Here is a 23135-nt window from a genome sequence, read left to right on the forward strand (position 1 = left end):
TTTTACCTTCTGCCTCTCCCGACTCTCTCCTGCCTCTGCCGTGTTTCTCCTCTCCTGCTGCCCGTGCCCCCCAATCCTTTTCGCCTGCGTGACCGACCCTCCGTCCTCTCAGCTGGTGTTTCCTCGAACGGCTTACAGCTTTCTGGCGGCCGACCAGCACATTATTAAGCGGCGGATCATGAAGGTAGACTCCAGCGTGCCCACCCTCGGCTGCGCGTGGGGTCGCGTTCCCCCCCCGCCCGCCCCCACCCCGCGCCACACCGACGTCTGATTGAAGGCGCTCCTTCGCCCGCCAATGCCCCGTGCCAAAATGCGCGGTCGGCCCTCGCGCCCGGCCCACCTCCGTCCGCCGTCCTGCGATCGTGAGCAGAGCGGGCGGACGACGCGCCGCTCGTAATGTTGCCTGCCGGTCCCCGTTCTGCTGAAAGCTCAAAAATCTATCGGCGAGAGCGTGCGAGCTGCCCTGGTTTGTTGAGCGCGTTGAAATGGCAGTTGTAATCGCGAGGATTGGGAAACATTAAGCAGATGTTATGACTAAATAAATAAAGGCATGTCTACGATAGGAGCCTCAGGCCTGCACTTTTGGGAAGCAGCATCCATCCGGTCATGAAATTGACATTGCTGGCATCGACCAAAGCTCTTCATGTCTCCATATGAATAATACGGAGAGGCGATGCGGCAGGAGTGTGTGCTAATGTGATGTGCGCGTGCACCTCCTTAGGGAGATGTACGCGCGCAAGGACACGTGCGTGCTTGCAGGTGCACCAGCGCTGCACGAATCTCGCCTCTTGTTTTTCCATCTTCCATCTTCCTTATCCACGTGGCTTTTTTTTCTACATCTGACCTTCAAAGCCGTCGACCTTCTCCGCACCGCGCGTTTCAGATCGGAGCGAAATAAAACTCGCGAGCCAGTTGTCCAAACACGGATCATCACAAACCCATTCTCCTGCCTCCTTCAGCCCAGGAATGGGTTCAAGAGTAATTACAACCAAGGTCGGATAGCATCGAGCTGTAGCTGCTGAGATTCCAGCGATAGCCGCGGCTTTTAACGCGCCCGTCTGCTTCCAGGGTACCCCGTGGGGGGGCGGGGCTGCGGTGTGTGCACCTGTGCTCGTATTCGGTTCTCGACGATGGTGATGATGATGACGATGATGATGGTGATGACAATGACGACGATGATGATGATGACGATGATGATGATGACAATGACGACGATGATGATGACGATGACGACGATGATGATGACGATGATGATGATCATGATGACGATGATGACGATGACGATGTGCCGTTGTGTCGCTGTGTCACTCGTGTGTGCCAGAGCAAATTTGCATAATGAATCTGCCGTTATTAATCCATGCGCAAGAAGAAGTTTGCGATATTTGTGGTGTATGAGAGGTAATGGTGTAATTTTGTGAAGAGCGATGAGCAGGGTTAATTGTTTTTTTAGAACTAGTCAAATATTAGCAACATCGTTAGTAACTTTGGAACCTGAAGAAGATGAAGAACCGATAAAGCTCCCGGCACGTGGGGCGAACCGTCGGATATAACACGCGGTACCGAAAACCGCATCTGAGAGGATAATAAACTAAATTATTTTAATGTTACCAGGTAAAGCCCACTGAGCTACGTAGCTCTTTTTCCGAGGCAACTTGGCCACAAATGTTAGCTCAACGAAGTGGCTTATCACGTGGAAATGTACAGCAGCCAAATACTCTAAATAATAGAACCCACATGGTCCTCTAGGCCGTGGCACCCTGCGTGAGGTGCAGGGCGGTGGCCAAAACCGCGCGCAGCCTCCTCCCTCCGCCCACGACCCACTCGACGCAGAGAGCCGCGTGCCGTGAACGCAGCGGCCAACCAAGTGCGTCTTTGGCTTGATGTCCCCAGGGAGACCAGGGCCAGGCGGGACCGCCCGGACCACCCGGCCCGCCAGGCCCCATCGGTCCCATCGGCCTGCCAGGACCCAGAGGGCCGGCGGGCGATATGGGGAAAGACGGACCCCGTGGCCCCTTGGGGCTACCGGTGAGTGCATGTGTGTGTGTGTGTGTCGGAGTTGTGGGGAGTTGTAGTGTAGCGGGTAGCACGCTGCGCTTGTGAACCCGGTGACCCGAGTTCTATTCCCAATCACGGCCGACACCAGTGACGATTATCTGAACTGGTCTTGGGGCTCTCCTAGGTCGACTCAACCTCAAAGGAGTACCTGGTGCGGTTGTTAAAAAACATCGCCACAAGGGAGACAAAGACAGCCAGGCATGGTGCTGGCCAGCCACCCCCTCATGTGCTGTGCTGGCCTTCATAGGTGCTCGCTAAGACCACTTGCCCCAAAAGTCTGTTAAGGCTACACGGGGGGTCTTTGTTGTGTCACAGTTAAATTCCCGAACACGGCTCGCATCAGTGGCAAGTGATATGTGAAGCTGTCCTCAACCTAACTTCGGTTGACCTGGCACAGTGTGGAAAATGTACACTCAGGAGACAAAGGTGGCCACCAGCCATGGTGCTCTACCCCCCTGATGGACCATGCCAGCTAAACACGAGTTCCTTGTCTATGCATATACATGTATATGTATTGGTGTGTGCATCTGCAAAGCGTGCACATGCGTGAGCATGTGCGGTGTGTGTGTGGCGGTGCAAGGGACGCAGCACATCCCCACATCTGCGCTGCGTGTTTTGCGAGTGCATGAGTGCACGCGTGTGTGCGTGCGTGACCCACTTATCCACCTGTGCCCCAGCGCCTTTATCCCTGCAATAACACCCGCCCTCTCATCCCCAATATCAATCCGGAAATTATCTTAAACATCCGCTCGGGAATTTTGCGCGCTTGGCCGGCGAAAAACATCTCATCGGGATTTTCAATCGCGGGACGTCGGTTTTTTCCACGGCTCTTTTTTTATTTTTGTTGTCCCAGCCACCCACCACAACCCCCTCCCCGTTCGCCATTCTGGCCTCGATAGGCGCTCGCTAACAGCGCTTGTCCTCTGTGCGCTCCTCTCTTGTAACCCGCCACGCTCCACCGAAATGGCCACAACCACAACCACCAGCACCGTCCCCGCCACCTCTCTTATAATTGGCCCCCTAAGCAAACCTCACCCTCGGTGTCCGGCGAGGCCCAATTATGTAACATCAGCTGTTCTCGGCCTCGCTCGGTCTGCGTTGCACCCTCAGTGAGTCACGCCGTGAGAATGCGGCGCCTAGGCACGCTGCCCCGTGCGCTGCTGCCCACGTACATGCACGTACGTACGTACGTATGGGTACGTTGAACTTATGACGCACCGTACGTAGCCAACCGTGCTAATCGCAGGTGCGATCGGCCTGGCTAGCCGGGTCCAGCCCCGAGCTGAGCCGCTCACGCAGTTTGTCGCTCGTGTCTGTTCCTCGGCAGGGTGAGCCCGGTCAATCTGGCAAGGATGGCTCCAAGGTGAGTGAGCGAGCGAGCGTTCGTCTGCGCTTAAAGACGTAACCCAAATGTCAAGCGGCTTCTGTCTAAGGGGGGACAGCAGGGTGGCGCAGTGGAAACACCTGGCGGCAAGAAGGACCTGCTCAGTGAACATGCCAATGTTGGGCCAACGTTGGGCATGTGGTTGGAACCGTTGGTCTAACGTTGGTCAAACGTTGGGCCAAAGTGACAGGTTTACTGGGTGGGTTCAATTCGCGGCTAGGACACCTTTCTGTATATGTCCCCCCCCCCCCCCCTGTTCTGCATGGGGGTTTTCTCTGGGCTCTCCAGTTTCCTCCCCACAGCTCAAAAAATAATTCGACATACAATGTCACCGATATTTGCCAATAACATCCCTATGCAACAAAAAAATGTCACTGGCAAACTACTCAATTGGGATTACAACACAAAGCAAACTTCGCCCCCACCCCCCGCCACTGTGAAAACTTGGCAGGACCCTCCTTAACAAGAGTCTTGAGACTCGGGTGAGGCTTTCCTGGGTAAAGTAAAGTAATAGATTACACCCACTGTGTGAGCTATGTGTGAGCTGCATGCCCTGGGATTCGGGTTGCCGCCCCACTCGTAATTAGTATTGACGCTTCATAAGTCACGAAAGTCTCCCGAGCACAATTTCGACTCCTTTAAATAGCCTGCCCCGCGATTGGCGCTGCTTTCCCAAACACCTCATTCTCCTAGGATATGACTTTGAAGTTTAACACTGTTTTGTGCCTGATCTTTGCTTGTATTTTATTTTATATTCTACCCGGGCTGTCCCATGTTTGAAGTTTGAAAAAGCGTCGTTAACGGGGTGGGGGGGGAGTGAAGCGATTTTAATGTCATCGTCATTAAGCGCTCCATAATTTGCACTCACGTGACATCACGGCGTTAACGAATTAAGACGCGTGGCAGCGATGCAATGACGACGAAGTGTTTAGTCATCATTGCGTACCGATTCTAACTTGTAGAAGAGTTTACTTGGTGGTGATGCTGCTGCGTTGGTAGTCGTGCACAAGCACAATTAACAACAATAGCAAAAAACATGTGCTGTGAATAAGGGACATTGCCTGAAACGTCGCCTATTATATATTGCTTTTCTTTTAAGGCCACAGTGTTATTGCCGAATGTGTTGAGTTTTCATATTCTTGGTTCTTTCGGTAAAGTCACGTGTCTTGAGTTCTCGTTGAGTTTTATTTTATTTTTTACTCGTGCATGACAGTTCATGACAGTGTATTAGTTTAATTTCTTCGATTCCATCTGTTGTTTTGCCATAGTGGCGTAAAATACCCGGCCCATATGTAACTTGTTCGAGAGTGAGAGCTCTGTGAACATAACAGGCTATTTCCACGAGCCCCGTTGAATCCCATCCCTACTTAGAGCTAACGCGCACACTTATTTGTTACGAGCGTCGTAAGGCCAGTAGCAGCCAGGATAAACTAAAAAAACAAGGCTGCCACGGAGAGTTCATGCTGCTGGTTATTTTGTATTGACTCCACAGGGCTCACCTGGGCTGCCGGGGCTTCAGGTGAGCGTCGACAACTTTTCTCTCTACATCACTTTTTTTCAAACTCGTCACATTCCGCGGGTTTCGTTGCGATCGCGGCGGCGGCTGTGCTTGTGACCTCACGCCTCTCATCTGCCTCGCCTCTCATCTGCCTCGCCTCTCATCCGCCTCGCCTCTCATCCGCCTCGCCTCTCATCCGCCTCGCCTCTCATCCGCCTCGCCTCTCATCCGCCTCGCCTCTCATCCGCCTCGCCTCTCATCCGCCTCGCCTCTCATCCGCCTCGCCTCTCATCCGCCTCGCCTCTCATCCGCCTCGCCTCTCATCCGCCTCGCCTCTCATCTGCCTCGCCTCTCATCTGCGATCGTCCGCAGGGGGAGAAGGGAGACGGCGGCCTCCAGGGCAGGACGGGAGAGAAGGTCGGTGCTCTCACAAACTCCGTCAAATAATTTGATTATTTAATTCGTGAGCACGTGACGGACACTTTTGTTGATAATTTAATTCATGAGCACGTGACGGACACTTTTGTTGATAATTTAATTCATGAGCACGTGACGGACACTTTTGTTGATAATTTATTTCATGAGCACGTGACGGACACTTTTGTTGATAACTTAATTCATGAGCACGTGACGGACACTTTTGTTGATAATTTAATTCATGAGCACGTGACGGACACTTTTGTTGATAATTTAATTCATGAGCACGTGACGGACACTTTTGTTGATAACTTAATTCATGAGCATGTGACGGACACTTTTGTTGATAATTTAATTCATGAGCACGTGATGGACACTTTTGTCGATCCACTTCTGGATGATCTGTCGGGAATTGAATTATCGAACGTCGATTTAAGTTTGTTGCAATATTTTCGATTTCTCACGTAACAGTTGTTTTTGCGCTCGTTTCGATTTTCCTTCACTGCTGTACTTCATCCTGATTTGTTTTGCTTTCGTAATTTTCGTGACCCGGGGCTCACTCTTGCATGTGAGACTTGTCACTGGTGTCTTGAGTTCTCGCCCAGTTAAACAAAATACACTTGAGGGCATCGTAGAGAATGTTTGACGAATGCTTCCCTGCGTTGGTTGGTGCGCCTTTTGTGAAGTTAAATTTCGATGTAAAGCTTTCGTGACTGCAGGGATTCATATTCTTGGTTCTTTCGGTAAAGTCACGTAGAATGGAAATAATAAAATAAAAATAAAACATAATCAATTAAAATAATAATATAATATAATAATATAATAATAAAATTAAATAACATAATAATATGTTGAATTTTTATTGTTTTATTATTTCCATTCTACGTGACTTTACCGAAAGAACCAAGAATTTTGTGAAGTTGGGAAGCGTACACGTGGGAGCATAGCAGTACAGTGCAACAATACATTTCCTACACTGCCCTCTGCTGCGCAATGCCGTACCTACGAATAAAGGACACAAGGCACATGCACGGCCGATGTAGATAAATGGAGACATTGTTCGAACGATCGATTGGCCAGATGTCCCAATCTCCCCTTCAGGGATCTCTCTGTCACTGTCCTCGAATCTCGGATTGGGCTTTCACGCACACCGACAAACAGGCTGAGGGTAGCTGTAATTCATTTCCCGATTCCACGCCGAGCTCTGTGTAACCAAGACGCCACTCGGAGGGTCACACTTAAACGCAGTTCTGGCTTCATTCTCATTCGTTCGCGAGACGGAACGGGCTCGGTCATTAATCACGAGCGGCGGGGGGAAGCGGTCGCTCAGTGCTCGGCACCGCCGGGCAGACGCGGATTCCCGCGCCCGGCCGCTACCGCGGAGCAGAAATTCCCGCGACCGCAAAAAGCAAAAAAAAACAAAAACAGAAAATGCTTAATAGCAAATGGTGCAGAACCGTTATATGAATTATGAAGCATTTTTGCACGAGGGCAGAAGATTGTATCTGGTTCCGATCGCTCTCAGGATTAGCTCCTTTTCACAGGAAACGTGTCTGCGCTCAACAGCACGACACAACGTGCGTCCCGTACCCCAGCAGCGAATGCAGTGTTGTACTGTGCTGTGCTCTGATATCTATGCTCCCCCCCTCCACCTCCCCCAACTCCCCCACCTTCACCAACCTACACTGACCAGCGAGGTGAAGGATGGTCAAATAGGCCCCCTGACTCGCACTGCGTGCGGACGCAGCAAATGTGTAACGTCGGACCAAAGTTGGCAAACGATGGTCCAAAGGTAAACATGCAGCAACGTTGCATGTTTACTGGGGAGGCCCTCCTGGTGGCCGTAGTTGTTGTGTGTGTGTCTGTGTTTATGTTGCACGTATTCAGCTTCTTGAACGCTCGGTGTGTTGTCTTCTCGCACACAGGGCGAGTCCGGCCTGCCAGGCATGATGGGATGGAAGGTAGGAGGAGATTGCACTCGGGCCTCATGCGGGCCATGCCAGTGACATCCGAGTCTATTCACTGCCCACCCTTCTTTTTTTATACAGCAGCACGAGACCGAATGTTATCTCAAACAAGTTGGCAACCATTGACACGTACAAATACCTGCCAGCAATCGCAATATTTGTCCCGCTGTGTGAGCAGCGGCGGTTCTTGCGGCCAGGTTTGAGGAGCCGACCAAACTCCGCTCCAGGGTTGTTTTCCAGCCTCGGATGGCGACGCGTGCAGGTGGATCGCTGAGGAACCGGTGGCTTCTCGCATAGAAACCATTCGACTCGCATAGAGAGACACCCACAGAGGTCACAGTGAGAAACAGAGGGACGCTCGCAGCCCGTGCAACTCGCCACGCTAACCTGGTCTGGTGGGGGCCGGGCACTGTCCATTATAATAATGATACCAGCACAGTAATGCCATTTGTTTATCGAGGAAAGCCTCACTTAAGTCTCAAGACTCATCTTCATGAGGGTTCTGCATGGCGATGTTTGGTCAATTTCACGAATGACCGTTTTGTATCATCGCCATGGTGTTGGTAATGAAATATATGCAAATCCTGCCCTATCCCAAAGTTACACGATTAATCCATCTGCACGCGTCCACGGATACGGGGATGCAATGAGGTGGGGGGGGGGGTGGGTTGCGGTGGGGGGGCGGCTCTCGAGCTGCTGGAGCCGGAGCCATGTGGCGTTCGTGTAGTAGCACAAATTACTCTGTTGACATTGGGCCAATTGGCACAGAGCGGAGTGACGGTAAACAAGAATACTGTTGATTATTGCGTAAAAACACCAAAATAGTGCAAGTTGTATTTTTGATAACCCCACTTTTTAAAGCTAACCCGCGCTGCCAGCTTCCACTTTCGATGGTTTTCATCGTATCGTATCCACCCAGGTGGTCACGTGACGATTTTCACAATTCACTCTCTCAGCACAAGCCCACTTTGTTGACAATGAGATGCCGCTGCGGGTTATTCAGTTTCTGCAGGACTCCCACCCCCCCTCCCCCCACCTCAATTGCAGACAGAGCTCATGTGTGACCGTGACATTTCGTCGGCACGGGTTGTGCCGCCACCGTCTAGCGGATTTTACACCCCCCCCCCCCGCCCGTCCGGACCGCGCTGTGCAAAGCGGCCGAGCTCGTTAGTCTGAGCTGGGAGCGCGCGAGGGAACGCTCACGTGATGATTGCGGCGGAGGCCTGCTGCCCGTAATGGCAAACACGTTTCGCGCGCGCCTGTCTCCACGGAGCAGCCCTGCGCCGGCCTGGTGCTAGTCATTATCGGCCGCTGGCCAGGGGGACAATTAGCGCGAGCTCTTGAAATCAAGGGGTCCCGCGTATCGCTCTTTACTTGACCAAATTCCACCGCCCGAAAGACGGAGACATTTTCTGGGAGGGGGGCGGGGAGGGGGGGTGCCTTTCGGACACGCGATCAAAACAGCGGCTTGCGTGACTTAATGCTCCGTGCAACTTCTGGCCGCGATGACCATACGCACTGAATGTTTTCCAGCTCGCTCATAGACTAGATCAGGCACGTGACTTGCAGCCACAGCCGTAGCGAGCGATGTACCGGATGTGTTTTTTGTGCCAGGTGTGGGATTTTTATCCCCGGGGTTCGTGGGCCGGGACTGTGCGTCCGCCCACGCTGCGTGTCGCCGCTGCTTCATGAATTCCGGCTGTAACGTTGCTGCCGATCACTGTTCCCTGCACCTGATCGCCGAGACGCAGCGTGTCGAGCAGCGAAACGGTAGCACGTTAATTTCAACGCTTGTTGATCTTGGCGAGAAATACGATGCTTAAGTTCAGAGGTCGGAGGGAGGGGGGGGGGACGCGCGTTTGACAGCGCGACGAGCAAGCGCCGCACGCGGCTTCGGCGGCGGCGCGTCCGGAGGGGAATGCGATTGAGGTGAGGCCTTGAGGCCGCTGTTTATTTGCTCGGCGCCACGGGCAGCAACGCGCGCCTGTCCCCGGGTACTCGCTTCTGTTTTTAAGGGAAATGACCTCTGGGGGAATAAAATAAGAGAAAAAAACAGAACGGGAAAAAAACGTTCCCGCACTCGCACCGCAAAACCGTGTCGGGGCAAAATCGACCGGAATGTTTGCGTCGCGATGCGGGACGGGCTCGCAATTCAGGCGCCGTTTCTACCATCCGCGTGCGTGACCATGGACGCGCCGCTTCAGGAATCACGGCTGTACCTGTATGGGCAGGTAGAGCCTCCCCTCCACCCCCCCAAACCCCCACCCCCCCCCCCCCCACACTGATCAGGATGTGTAAAGTACAGCGAGAGACCACTGGAGCTCCCTTGAGCAGTACAAACATGATGACTTGCCAGCACGTGACCGGTGCTCATCGAGGTGACGGCTCGGTTTATTGCATTGAAGGCATTGTTCATTCGATGGTGATGAGCAACCGTTCAATTAAACAAGTTAGTTGGTGATGATGCTTAGTTCGCGATAGCACGATGAACACAGAAAACAAACTCAACACATTCGTCAACAACACTGCGGCCTTAAAAGAAAATCTAAAAGAGGTGATATTTCTGGCGATGGCCCTCTTTCATAGCACATATTTGACGGTCTGTGGAGGGGCACGGCGACCAGAAGTCGCGCGTTCCGTTCGCCTGAACTCATTCTTCCCAATACAATACAATGTGGATGTGCGTAGCGTCGAATCTGAACAGAAACACTTCATACGCACCCGAGTTTGTATGATTGGCGTGACATCAAGTACATCACCCGCGATTTATTTACTATTACTCACCGGAAAAGTCGCCGGATTGCAAGCCCCAGATTCGCCGGTCTCAACGCTTAACCTCGCCCGCGCCCGTGTCCTTACCACCCTGACCCCGGTGGGCAGCATTCCCTCAAGATGTGACCTCTGAAACAACAAAAAACGACAATCAGTCCCGTGAGCAGAACGTTTCCTGCGAATCTTCTGAACGGTGCCGTGGGGAAGGCGGTAGCAGTGGATCTCCATGAGTCTGATTGAGGTTCTCGTCGATAATTACAGAAAATGTTCTAATTTAACATTTACCAGAGGGATGTTTGGCGCTTGAAACTGATATACATTTGCGACGCACAATCTCATAGCGTTCCCGCTGACAAGTAGTAGAAATTGTAGGCGATGTATATGATGTCACGCCAAAAGGATAAACGCAGCGGGTGTGAAACAGATGCAGGGTAAAAGGTTTCAGAGTATATATGTATGTTGAACTTCTTTCGCACCGTACGTAGCTTCTCAGAGGTGTGAGGAAAGGACGAGAATATCAACATAATAATCATTAAAAAATAGTTTTCAATCTAGAGTTAAAAGTGCATAGCTCCAGTGGCTTCCTAATATGGGAAGGAAGAGCGTTCCAGACGGCCACAGAAGCGCATCCGAAAGCGCGCGGTGCAGTGACCGTCTTTGTTTGTTCGGTGGCCATCCAAACGCCGCTGCCTGCGAGGATGACCGGAGTTCACGTGATGATGATTTATGCTCCTTCACGAGATCAGCGAGGTATCGTTGTTCGCTTGTGACGAGCACTTTATCTGTCTGGTGAGCTGGCTTCACCTCCATCAAATGAACATTGCCTTCAACTCAGTCACGCATTGGGGAGAAAATGACGGCAGTCCGATCCCCCCCCCCCCACTATGCTTAGTTAGCGCGGTTACGGCCTGTTAAAAATCATGTCTCTCCCACGCTTGCGGGGTGCAGATGAAGGCAACCACCGCGGCCCAGCGGCTCGCGTTTCATCCGTGATGAACTTGTGTGTTGCTCTCATCAACGCACGTGTTGTTACAACGGCCCACGGCGAGAGGCGCGGGTCGCGCGCTATGGCGCCGTGGTCCTGTTCGAGGGCGCTCACCGCGTGGCGAGGGAGCGAGACCCGCGCCTCTGGGGCCGTGGCGACGGGCCGAGGGTGGCACTGCCACCCTCGCTGCCTTGGGGGGGGGGGGGGGGGGTAGGGATCGACAGCGCCGTGAGATGCAGTACAGCAGGAGGGGGTTAATGACCGAGCTCTATCGAGAGTTATCCCCGCATACGAGTGCGTCCTCTCCGGGTGCACGCTTTCTCCCCTCCCACCCGCCAAACACACGTGAAACGTGTTCCCACGCTCGTTCAGTCGCATATTAGTGCTCGTGGAGGGGGCGGGGTAAGAGTCCGTAACGTCCCCGTCACGGTCGCGTCCGCGTCGGCCGTTACGCTGTGACATCGTTGGCCGTGTCTGTGTCGCGCTAGGGTGAGGTTGGACCACCCGGGCCAGCCGGACCTCTAGGCACGAAGGTACTGCCGCCCCAAACTCACTCTCCCGCTTAGCTTAATGCTGCCCCTAACTCGCCCTCCCCGTTAGTGCCACCACTAACTCGCCCTCCCTGTTAGTGCCACCACTAACTCGCCCTCCCCGTTAGTGCCACCACTAACTCGCCCTCCCCGTTAGTGCCACCACTAACTCGTCCTCCCTGTTAGTGCCACCACTAACTCGTCCTCCCTGTTAGTGCCACCACTAACTCGCCCTCCCCGTTAGTGCCACCACTAACTCGCCCTCCCTGTTAGTGCCACCACTAACTCGCCCTCCCTGTTAGTGCCACCACTAACTCGCCCTCCCTGTTAGTGCCACCACTAACTCGCCCTCCCTGTTAGTGCCACCACTAACTCGCCCTCCCCGTTAGTGCCACCACTAACTCGTCCTCCCTGTTAGTGCCACCACTAACTCGCCCTCCCTGTTAGTGCCACCACTAACTCGCCCTCCCTGTTAGTGCCACCACTAACTCGCCCTCCCTGTTAGTGCCACCACTAACTCGCCCTCCCTGTTAGTGCCACCACTAACTCGCCCTCCCTGTTAGTGCCACCACTAACTCGCCCTCCCCGTTAGTGCCACCACTAACTCGCCCTCCCCGTTAGTGCCACCACTAACTCGCCCTCCCTGTTAGTGCCACCACTAACTCGCTCTCCCTGTTAGTGCCACCACTAACTCGCCCTCCCTGTTAGTGCCACCACTAACTCGCCCTCCCCGTTAGTGCCACCACTAACTCGCCCTCCCCGTTAGTGCCACCACTAACTCGCCCTCCCCGTTAGTGCCACCACTAACTCGCCCTCCCTGTTAGTGCCACCACTAACTCGCCCTCCCCGTTAGTGCCACCACTAACTCGCCCTCCCTGTTAGTGCCACCACTAACTCGCCCTCCCTGTTAGTGCCACCACTAACTCGCCCTCCCCGTTAGTGCCACCACTAACTCGCCCTCCCTGTTAGTGCCACCACTAACTCGCCCTCCCCGTTAGTGCCACCACTAACTCGCCCTCCCCGTTAGTGCCACCACTAACTCGTCCTCCCTGTTAGTGCCACCACTAACTCGTCCTCCCTGTTAGTGCCACCACTAACTCGCCCTCCCTGTTAGTGCCACCACTAACTCGCCCTCCCTGTTAGTGCCACCACTAACTCGCCCTCCCCGTTAGTGCCACCACTAACTCGCCCTCCCTGTTAGTGCCACCACTAACTCGCCCTCCCTGTTAGTGCCACCACTAACTCGTCCTCCCCGTTAGTGCCACCACTAACTCGTCCTCCCTGTTAGTGCCACCACTAACTCGCTCTCCCCGTTAGTGCCACCACTAACTCGTCCTCCCTGTTAGTGCCACCACTAACTCGTCCTCCCTGTTAGTGCCACCACTAACTCGTCCTCCCTGTTAGTGCCACCACTAACTCGTCCTCCCTGTTAGTGCCACCACTAACTCGTCCTCCCTGTTAGTGCCACCACTAACTCGCCCTCCCCGTTAGTGCCACCACTAACTCGTCCTCCCCGTTAGTGCCACCACTAACTCGCCCTCCCTGTTAGTGCCACCACTAACTCGTCCTCCCTGTTAGTGCCACCACTAACTCGTCCTCCCTGTTAGTGCCACCACTAACTCGCCCTCCCCGTTAGTGCCACCACTAACTCGTCCTCCCCGTTAGTGCCACCACTAACTCGCCCTCCCTGTTAGTGCCACCACTAACTCGTCCTCCCTGTTAGTGCCACCACTAACTCGCCCTCCCTGTTAGTGCCACCACTAACTCGCCCTCCCTGTTAGTGCCACCACTAACTCGCCCTCCCTGTTAGTGCCACCACTAACTCGTCCTCCCCGTTAGTGCCACCACTAACTCGCCCTCCCTGTTAGTGCCACCACTAACTCGTCCTCCCCGTTAGTGCCACCACTAACTCGCCCTCCCTGTTAGTGCCACCACTAACTCGCTCTCCCCGTTAGTGCCACCACTAACTCGCCCTCCCCGTTAGTGCCACCACTAACTCGCTCTCCCCGTTCCTGCCAGGCCACCTCTGAAAAGAGCTGATAGCTCAGTGGGCTTTACCTGGTAAATAGTAAAATAGTGAATAGTTGCTGCCGCCACGAAATCACTTGCTGTGTTACAGCTGCTGCTGCTGCTGCTAGCGAGCATGCTGCATTTACTGCTGGTTCTAATACACCCTTCACGTGAATCCAAAAAAACACGCAGACAATTTAACTGGTATTGGCCAAACATCCCAAATGTGTGAAAATTCACTTGTCAATTTGCTTAAATAGGATTACAGAGAGCAACATCGCCCCCCTACTGCCAACAGAGTCTTGAGACTCGGTGTCGCTAACCTGGGTAAATAACTGTAACAACGAATGTAAGAAAATATCTGCAAAGCTACTACTCCTATCAATGAGCAAACTAAGTAAATGTTGCTGCTAACTCACTCGCTGTGCTTGCCCCGCTAAGACTAAGTGCATTCGTGCCACCTCCCCACTCGTTTTGCCGCGTGTTGCCGTGTGTTGTGTTGCCGCGTGTTGCCGTGTGTTGTCTTGCCGTGTGGTGCCGTGTGTTGCCGTGTGTTGTGTTGCCGTGTGGTGCCGTGTGTTGCCGTGTGTTGTGTTGCCGTGTGTTGCCGTGTGGCGTGTTGCCGTGTGTTGTGTTGCCGCGTGTTGCCACGTGGTGCCGTGTGTTGTCGCACGTTGCCGTGTGTTGCCGTGTGTTGTGTTGCCGCGTGTTTCCACGTCGTGCCACGTGGTGCCGCGTGTCGCCGCGCCGCTGCAGCTATTTGCGAGCACGCCGAGGTGCATTGCTCCAACATCCAACATCTTTGTGTTGTCCCCAAGAAGTGCCGAGCCGAATGTTTGGATTGAGCTCCTCAGCCCCGGCTTGTTTCCTGTGCGGGCACGTGACTTTATCAGCTCAGAGGGCCCGGGCACTTGTAGTTTCTGCCCACTGGCTTGTGTCGCGACCACTGGGCTGGACTAACACCAACAACAATTTATTTAAATGTATTTTTCATGTTGCTGTTTTTCTTTGTCTCTACCCTTCATCTTTGTTTTCGGGCTCCGTCCTTTCTCTCTGTCTCCTGCTCCGTTGTGTGTGTGCGCTCGTGTGTGTGTGTGCGTTCGTGTGTGTGTGTGCTCGTGTGTGTGTGTGCGTGCGCTCGTGTGTGTGTGTGCGCTCGTGTGTGTGTGTGCGCTCGTGTGTGTGTGTGCATGTGTGTGTGTGTGCGTGCGCTCGTGTGTGTGTGCTCGTGTGTGTGTGTGCGCTCGTGTGTGTGTGCGCTCGTGTGTGTGTGCGCTCGTGTGTGTGTGCGCTCGTGTGTGTGTGTGCATGTGTGTGTGTGTGCGCTCGTGCGTGTGTGCTCGTGTGTGTACCTGTGCCTCTCTGCTCGCAGGGGGAGAGGGGATATGTAGGCTTCCCCGGGAAGCGGGGAGAAAAGGTGGGTACCCTTCGCCGGCCGCTCTTGCGAAGGCAACACAAATAGCGGGAGAGGGAAAAAAATTCCCATTTTGTTTTATATGTTTCAAACATTTTGACAAATTTACGCTATAAATACATTGAGTATATTTTAATGCCATATATAAATGCATGGCTGGATCTTTCGGAAGTATTCTTAGTAATGTGGCTTACACGTTTAGTTTTAACATTTGAGTTTATCACATGAGCTTATTGTATCACTTGATTCATAGAGTTATGTCAGTCCACTGCTAAATGAAGGCCTCTCCAAGTGTGCGTCGGCAATGGTTGTTTGACCATACTTCACCACTTTGGTCAGTGCAGGCTTGTGGAGTGGGTACCCAGGTCCAGTTCAGTTGTCGCCCTGGCCAGGACTCACACTCGGGTTAACGTTGCCGTGTGCTTGCAACTGCCCCACCATTCTACCCCTTGACTTTAATAGATGAGTTTCAGAATGTGGGATTATTGTTATTATTATGACATGGGTTGACCACAAGGATTATCATGGTTGGTTACGTACGGTGCAAAAGATGTTCAGCATGCATACATACAACAAGCCATTTCAAATACATACGTCACAATCATCACATCATCATATCATCATCGCATCACGCCGCCATCGCACCATTGACACCATCGCATCCCCAATTAGCGCGGTTGGCTACGAGTGGTGTGAAAGAAGTTCAGCATACAATACGTACGCGGATTAATTTATTGGGTTTCATTACATTTGGGTTTAGCCACGTGGGCTTATCGCGACCGGTAGGCGGGAGGGGAGCACTCGTAGCCGGATGCTATCTGGGCCCTCTAGGCCACGGCTGACGCAGTTTCGTGGCCAACCCCGGAACTGTGCGGGTCCACCGTGGCCCAAGAATGCGCTTGACGCAGGAGGCGACAAGCCGAGCAGACAGACCGACGTACAGTCGTCTTTGCGTTCGCTCCACTATGCTCCAACAGTTTTTGCCGCATCGTTCCGCGGGGGTAAAGCAGCGGACATATGAGGTCGAGAGGCCGCCCAAGTCCGACTTGGTTTTTTTGTTCACCTTGTCCACGTCCACATCATCATATTGGCCGTGTTGGGTCATCAACTCTTTACAACTCTGGGGCAATTAATGCAAATTCCGCATTCCTATGGTGGGGGCAAATCTACGCAGAGGACTGCTGCGGTTAAGTTCCCACAATGTGGTACTCGTTCGATTGAAACCGGGGGCGGATGAAAGGCTGAGCTTGACCCCCTGACCGGGTTTTGAACTTTCAAACCCTTCCGATTGCGATTGGGAGCGGCCGCGATTTTGCTCGCACCGCGCGGTCCAGCCGGATCCGGGTAATTAATTCTGTTAGACTAATTTCAAATGTTTTTTTTCAGTAATCGAACTTTCATTCGAGTTTTTTTGTGTGTGTGTGTAATTGATCCCACGAACTGACGAGTATTTTTATTGGCCCCGACGCAGGTTGTGGCACACTTTGAGCCAGCAAGCACGTTCGCTGCGCGTGATCCGTTTAAAAAATAACAATAATAACTTCCACACCGAGCACGCCTCCCATGATCCCCTGGTCACACAAGAAAACACGTGGAAGCCACGTGCCGGGTCAGCGACACGCGGCGGAAGCGTTCGCTTCCTCCGCACAAGTCGCGGTCGGCGCCGCGGTCGCCGTCAAATTTGAAGTAACAGGCAACGCTCGAATGCCGTAACAAGGCCCCGGGATTTAGTGGGTTTTTTTTATCACCGTCACGTGTCGGTTTCGACTTCCTCAATCGTTGGGGCCGCCGCCATCCCAGCGTGGACGAAAAAGTCACTTCACCTGAGCGCGTCCGACGCCGTGGCGCTTTGCGAGCGTTTCTCCCTCGTTCAGAAATCCGGACAAATTATTTCCGTGTGAATTGCAGTCCGAATGGGTCCACATACTCTGCTCATTGTACAGGCCTTTAACAATCTGAGGCTGAATGAGGACCCCTCCTCCATTGCGGGTTGCTCGTGGGAGTCGGTCGACCGTGACTTCTCCATGATGATCGTTGCTGGTTAGTGAAGCAGCGAGAGCAGAGACCATCCACTGCTGGATGACGGCCTCCCCAAGCAGGAGCATACCTATGAGAAGATTACCCTCTTGGCTATTGGGCAGACAGCTGATGAGATGGGCTAAACTTGTTCTGAACAGGGTGCTGTGCACTCTGGAGCGATTAAATCCCACCCACGGTGTGCGTGTGGGCGTTAGGCACTAATTCAGACGTTAAGCTTCCCTATTTATAAATTACAGTTATTATTTTTGGGCTCAGTGGTTTTTTTCTGAAGGGGATGTATACACACACGTGTGTGCGCGTGTGTATGTGGGAAGCGGTAGTGTAGCGGTTAGCGCATTGTTCTACGAACCTGGAGACCCGGGTTCGATTCCTGCTCGAGGCCAACACCGGTGACAATTATCTGAATCGGTCTTGGGCCTCCCCTAGATCGACTCAGCCTCAAATGAGTAACCTGGTGCGGTGTGTAAACATCGCCACTGGGGAGAAAAAGGCGACCGGACGTGGTGCTGGCCACCCTCCCCTTCGAGTGTCGTGCCGACCTTCATAGGTGTTCGTGAACAGCACTTGCCCCAACAGTATGTGAATGCTATACGGGGGATTTTTGTCTTTGTAGTCGTTCATGTAAATGAAAAGTGGTGCCCATTGTGGTTCGCACATTGAGCTTTAAATAGATCCTTAGCCCAACATAAGTGACACATTTGAGAGGATTCTTGTTTATAGTGGCAAGGGGTAATCTGACTCTGTCTCGGCCCTCCCCTAGATCGACTCAGCCTTACAGGAGCTTGTCGTGCCACATGTAATCATCATCATCACTGGGAAAAGACCGCATCACCCTCTCGTGTAACGTTCTAAACTCAATCGACACTTCGGCGTCGAGGGAGGGGTCTTTGAGTCGCCCTTCTCACAGTGTGGTCGGCTAGTGGGGGGACAGTGGTCTCACCCCTATTGCAGCGGGGAAGCGGAGTGACACGGGGAAGCGGGGTGACGCGCAGTGACGCGGGGAAGCAGAGTGACGCGGGGAAGCGGAGTGACGGAGTGACGCAGAGTGACGCGGGGAAGCGGAGTGACGCGGAGCCACATGTTGGGTCGCGTCACGAAGGCGCCTCGGGGTGGAAGGGGAGAAATCCACAACACAGGGTGACCTCGCCCGGGCCCCGTTAACACCTCTCACCAAAACATCTCCGCTCATGCCGCCTTCGGGGGCCTGCCGCCGAGATTTATTGCCGGAGAAAAGTGTTAGCAGCACAGGGCACAAAACAACGACCTCCATTGTTACGTAACGAGCTCGAAGTTGATGTAAAATGATTACGCGAGTGAGTTAAATTGGCAACAGCTGACCTGAACTTCATCGCGATATTTATTACGTCGCGGTCAGTGGTCTTTGCAGAAAGGGGGGGGGGCAGGGGGGGAATGTAGCAGCCAATTTGGAAATGTCTGCCGTAACGCCGTGGAAAAGTTTAATTTCCTTGACTGCCAATGAACAGCGGACGCACGAATACAATTTTTATATTTCCTCCTTTGAAGTTCAGGCAAAAGGCGCTCCTTTCTTGCCGAGCGCGGCATCGCGGCTCAAATACAGATGTGTAATAATATACACCGGGATTTGTTTTTTATTAAGCCGTGAGAACAAACGAAAATCACCAGAGGCAGATGTTTCACGAGCGGCCGCGGCGCCCGCGCCTGTTGGGCAGCAACCGTGGCCCGCAGGGCAGCGCCGCGTTCGCTCCTCGCGATGGACGTGGCTTCATTTTGAGCTTTCTTTTTACAATCCCGGCTGAACCGACGGCCGGGAAAATAGCCATACGCAGGTGTGCACTGCTGCCCCCCCTCCCCATCATCATGCTATCATCGTATCGCACCGCCGTCGCACCATTGACACGGTGATTTGGTTTGATTTGCTAGGAGCTTTTACAGGCGGCTTGTTAGGTAAATGAACGGCACCTGATGTGGGGTATCCGGCGGTGAGAGGGCGTGGGCGGCAATAGTGGCGATGATGGTGGACTGTGACCTGCAGCACCTCCCGGCATGCACCAGACCCACGGGGTGACGCGCCTGTGGCCCCCGGGTGACTTGGTTGCGGTTTGGCTCAGTCAAAATGTCGCCGCGTGGCAGCGCACGTGTTGTGGCGTGGGCACGCGCCTCCCTTGTCCTCTTTCGGGGTGAATGGGAAAGAAAGTAAAACTTGAATCCTGCCTGAAGATTTATACAAATCGGAGAAGCCTTATTGACTGTTAAGGTGAAGCAGGTGGGCTTTGGCAGGGCACGTCGTGGCGAGGAGGAGGAGGCAGTGGCCAGTGGATGAGACTGGTGATGGAGCGGCAGCCGTAGGAGGGCAGCGGTGACGGAACGATGAGGTCGGCTCGTGTGCAAGGAGCGGGGGATGGAGACAGCGGCTGATGATGCTCGTACATAATTATCGTCATTTCGATGGCAACAGAATGATACAATGTGGCGCAGAAGCCGACAGTCACACAGTGTAAGATCGTAGATCGTTTGGGCTTCTATAGTTTATATGAATGTTCCTCCGCAGCAGTTTAATGCATTGCATAAAAAAGCCCCTTTCACAATTGTGACCTAATACGCGCACATTGGTCTTCTGATTCCTCAGCCCGGTGGTTCGTGCACCGTACTATGAACCCGACCACCCGAGTTCGATTCCCTGTCGCGACTAACATCAGTGACCGAGTGATATCTCAACTGGTCCATCAAATGCAATGACCAGCGTGACGTGGTATGGTCAAACAACCCTCATTTGCTGACACTGCACGGGGAAGACCTTCATGCAGCCGTGGTTAGACATTGCTGTGGGGAGCGGGGTGGCGATGTTGAGAGTTGCTGGGGGTGCCAGAGATTGGGAAGGGAACCGAGCCGGAGAGAGGCCTCGTGGTTCACCCACCCCAGGCCATGGCACTCGCGGCAAACCCGTTTTGTGCGCGACACGGCAGCGGTGTTGACGCAGCAATTACCAGAGTCTCGCTTTTCACACCGGTTGTCCCCCGGTGACCACCAGCTCCGCGGAAACGTTTTTTTTCCTTGGGAAAATTACGGCAGAAGAGGACGAGGGGAAAAAAAATAAAGATTTACGTGAGCGTGCGCGAGTGCGTGCACGCGCGCGATCGGAAGCGTGCGTGTGCATGCGTGCGTGCGTGTGCATGCGTGCGTGCGATCGACTGCTGGGAAGCCTCATTTAAGCCACACGGTAGCGTTCCTGGTTTCCTGGTACTGACCGTCTCGCCGACCCCATCGGTACATCTTGTTCGCGAGCGCAGAGTACCGACGGCGGCGTGGGCTTGTTTTTTCGCCTCGAGTTTGTTTGGACTCAAGCGTCAAAAATGCATGAAATGGTGTAATGAGCTAAATAGTTACCTCCTGGCAGGCCTTACGAGATGACGTGTACCGCCGAATATATTGTTTCTACGTTCCTCAGAAACGCTCGGACGCAAAGGCCTCGCGTGTGCGCGGCACGTAATTATTAGGTCGCCTTTTATTGCGGAGTGAAAATGAGTGAAGGTGATCGATGGTGGGTCTCCATATAGTTCCACGATAAGTTATGCGTGGGAGGATTGGTGACGCAGCGGTTCGTGCAATTGCACCGTGAACCCAGCCACCTTGGCTGACATCAGTGGTGAGTGATATGTGAACCCGATTTTGCAGCCCCTCCCATGCCCCCCCCCTCCACTCGCTCTGACTTTCACCAAAAGTCAAAATATTCCCTGTATAGCCTGAACAGACTGTTGGGGCAAGTGCTGTTAGCGAGCACCTACGGAGACTGGCACGGCACAGGAGGGGGTGGGTGGCCAACACCACGCCCGGCCGCCTTTGTCTCCTCGCCGCACCAGGTAGTCATTTGAGGCTGAGTCGACCTAGGGGCGGAGGCCTAGGACCAGTTCAGATGATCATCACTGGTGTTGGCCGTGAGTGGGAATCAAACTCGAGTCGTGGGGTTCGTAACACGGCGTACTAACCGCTACACTGTCGCTCTTGGTTTTCACCAACCCACTCTGTGACCAGCGTGGCGAAGGCATCGCCGTCATCAGCTTGACAAAGTTTGGTGACGCAATCCCGACAGCTTGCGAGCGCAGCGTACAGGAGCCCTCGTCCAGCCTTGAATTTACAAAGGGGCTGAACATTGCTTCATAACTGATTTTTTTTGGGGTCGCATCACCTAAGTGTAATGCGTGTCGTGTAACGTTTCTCCACCTGACACAGCCGATTAAGAAAGTTGTCCCGTCAACAAACGTGCCAATGAATGCCTGCTTCAGCAGCACACCAGTGTGTGTGTGTTGGAGAGCAGTCTCACGGCCATTTGAATGTTTGTGAGATTATTAATCGGCTGCATGGGGTGGCGGAGCGTTCGCGACACACGGTTGACCCGCGCGAGCCAAACCCAAAAAAATCCATTACGAATCGGTGGTCGCGAAAGCTTACGGGCTGAAAATGATAAACGAATGAAGACGAAGTGATTTAAACGCCCGCTCAGTGCTCGCGTGGCGCTCACTTGACGTTGTTATTGCAGCGTTAGCCGGGGCCCGCCGCGTCGGGGCGCGTAGGAGGAGGAGCGCCGCCGAGTGAAGTGTTTTTGTTGGAGCTGGGAGAGCGGGTCTCGTCGCGTGTTGGGAAACATCGCCGGGATTAGACGGCGCGCGGCCCCGGTGGGCCTGGCGCTTCTCCTCTAGCCGCTCCTCGCACGACGATTGCGAAACCCGCCAGCCCCCCCCCCCCCCGTGCTTGGCCCGGGAGCTACCGCTTTCCGCTGACGATTCGCTCCGACCCAGACCGCGAGCAGTCGCCATGCACAGGGCCCACTTTGCGCTCCGGGATTTTATCCCCCACCCCCTCAACCCCCCCAAACCCCCACTACTCACTTCCCACCCTAAACAAAACTTTTTGTTTATTGCCCACGTATGGATATTTTTCAGAAGCGACCTGGCCACAAATGATTGCTCGACGAAGTGGCTCATCAGCACGTGGACATTCATAGCGGCCAAATACTCTCAGCGCACGTTTCTAAACACCCAGCCCCCCCCCCCCACCCCGTGCTTGCTCTCTGTCCGTCTCTTCCCATCTCTTGTTTCTGATCTCATCCACACTCAGTGTCGTCTGTTGCCTGACTCCGTCTCCCGCCTGCATTGTTCACCATGGAATTTGTACAGGGTCCGCGATTTTGGTAAAACACGTTTCACACACTCAAGATGTGGGTGATCATTTGCGATTGTTTTTCTTTACTTGGACATTATGTCAACCGTCCAGGGCTATTGTACAGATTGAAATCACTTGATCAAACGAACTGACTTTGGCATATCACATGGGGATGGTGATTGTGCATTCAGTTTTGTGTGTGTGCGTCAAGCAAGTGACTTTTTTCTCTAAAGAAGCCGTGTTTACTAACACTAAAAGTACACCACCCCATATGTATTATTTAGATGATTTAGAATTGCTGACTGCCTGGTTGCCTAATTCACGGGACCGTCCGTTGGTATCCTCTGCCATTGCACCTAGACGCTCTCCTCTGTCGCCTCGTGCCTGCCTTGCCACCTCCCGCATCCGCCATGCCCCCTGCCTCCTCGTCTTCATAATTGTCCCACTCTCCCTCTCGACGATCACCGCTCTCCTCTCTGCGGCCACCCACCTTCCCCGTCTCTTTTTGCCCAACCACTCTCTGTCAGTGGCGTGGCGTGGCTGGCACGCTGCGCTGGTCCACAGAATACCCTGGCACCTGGGCCCATCTGGCCTGTAAGGCCCCGCGGTGCAGTCGCACCGCCTGCACACTCAATAATAACCCTTCCCCACTGCGTGCGTTCTATCCCCTCTTCTCAACGACGTTTCGCTCTTCCCTCGACGCTCGCCTACCCCTTGCGATGCCATTGTCCCTGTGTTACTCTGCTCGTGCTCTACCTCCTCCTCCACTCCTCCTGCCCCCCCCGCGTCCCCACGTGTTTGTGAAACTCGACGCGGCGCGGCGAGCTCCAGCCAGGTGGAGCTCTCCCCCAGTTTCCACAGACGGCGGTGCGGCGGCCCCCGCCAACACAAACAGCGCCCCCCCACACCCCCCCCCCCCACCAC

The 23135-nt window shown here is 53.7% G+C and overlaps 1 protein-coding gene across 1 annotated transcript in view; it reads left to right on the plus strand.

The window, feature by feature from the left end:
- LOC144934222 (uncharacterized) overlaps positions 1–23135 on the plus strand; it is a 115984-nt gene that overhangs the window by 41566 nt on the left and 51283 nt on the right. The window contains exons 7-12 of the mRNA XM_078859829.1: positions 113–184; positions 1891–2025; positions 3383–3418; positions 4932–4958; positions 5310–5354; positions 7280–7315. Coding sequence (XP_078715955.1) covers positions 113–184; positions 1891–2025; positions 3383–3418; positions 4932–4958; positions 5310–5354; positions 7280–7315 — 351 coding nt within the window. The remainder of the gene's footprint in view (positions 1–112; positions 185–1890; positions 2026–3382; positions 3419–4931; positions 4959–5309; positions 5355–7279; positions 7316–23135) is intronic.

The sequence above is a fragment of the Lampetra fluviatilis genome, chromosome 9 (assembly GCF_964198595.1).
Source record: "Lampetra fluviatilis chromosome 9, kcLamFluv1.1, whole genome shotgun sequence".
NCBI classification, from domain to species: domain Eukaryota; kingdom Metazoa; phylum Chordata; class Hyperoartia; order Petromyzontiformes; family Petromyzontidae; genus Lampetra; species Lampetra fluviatilis.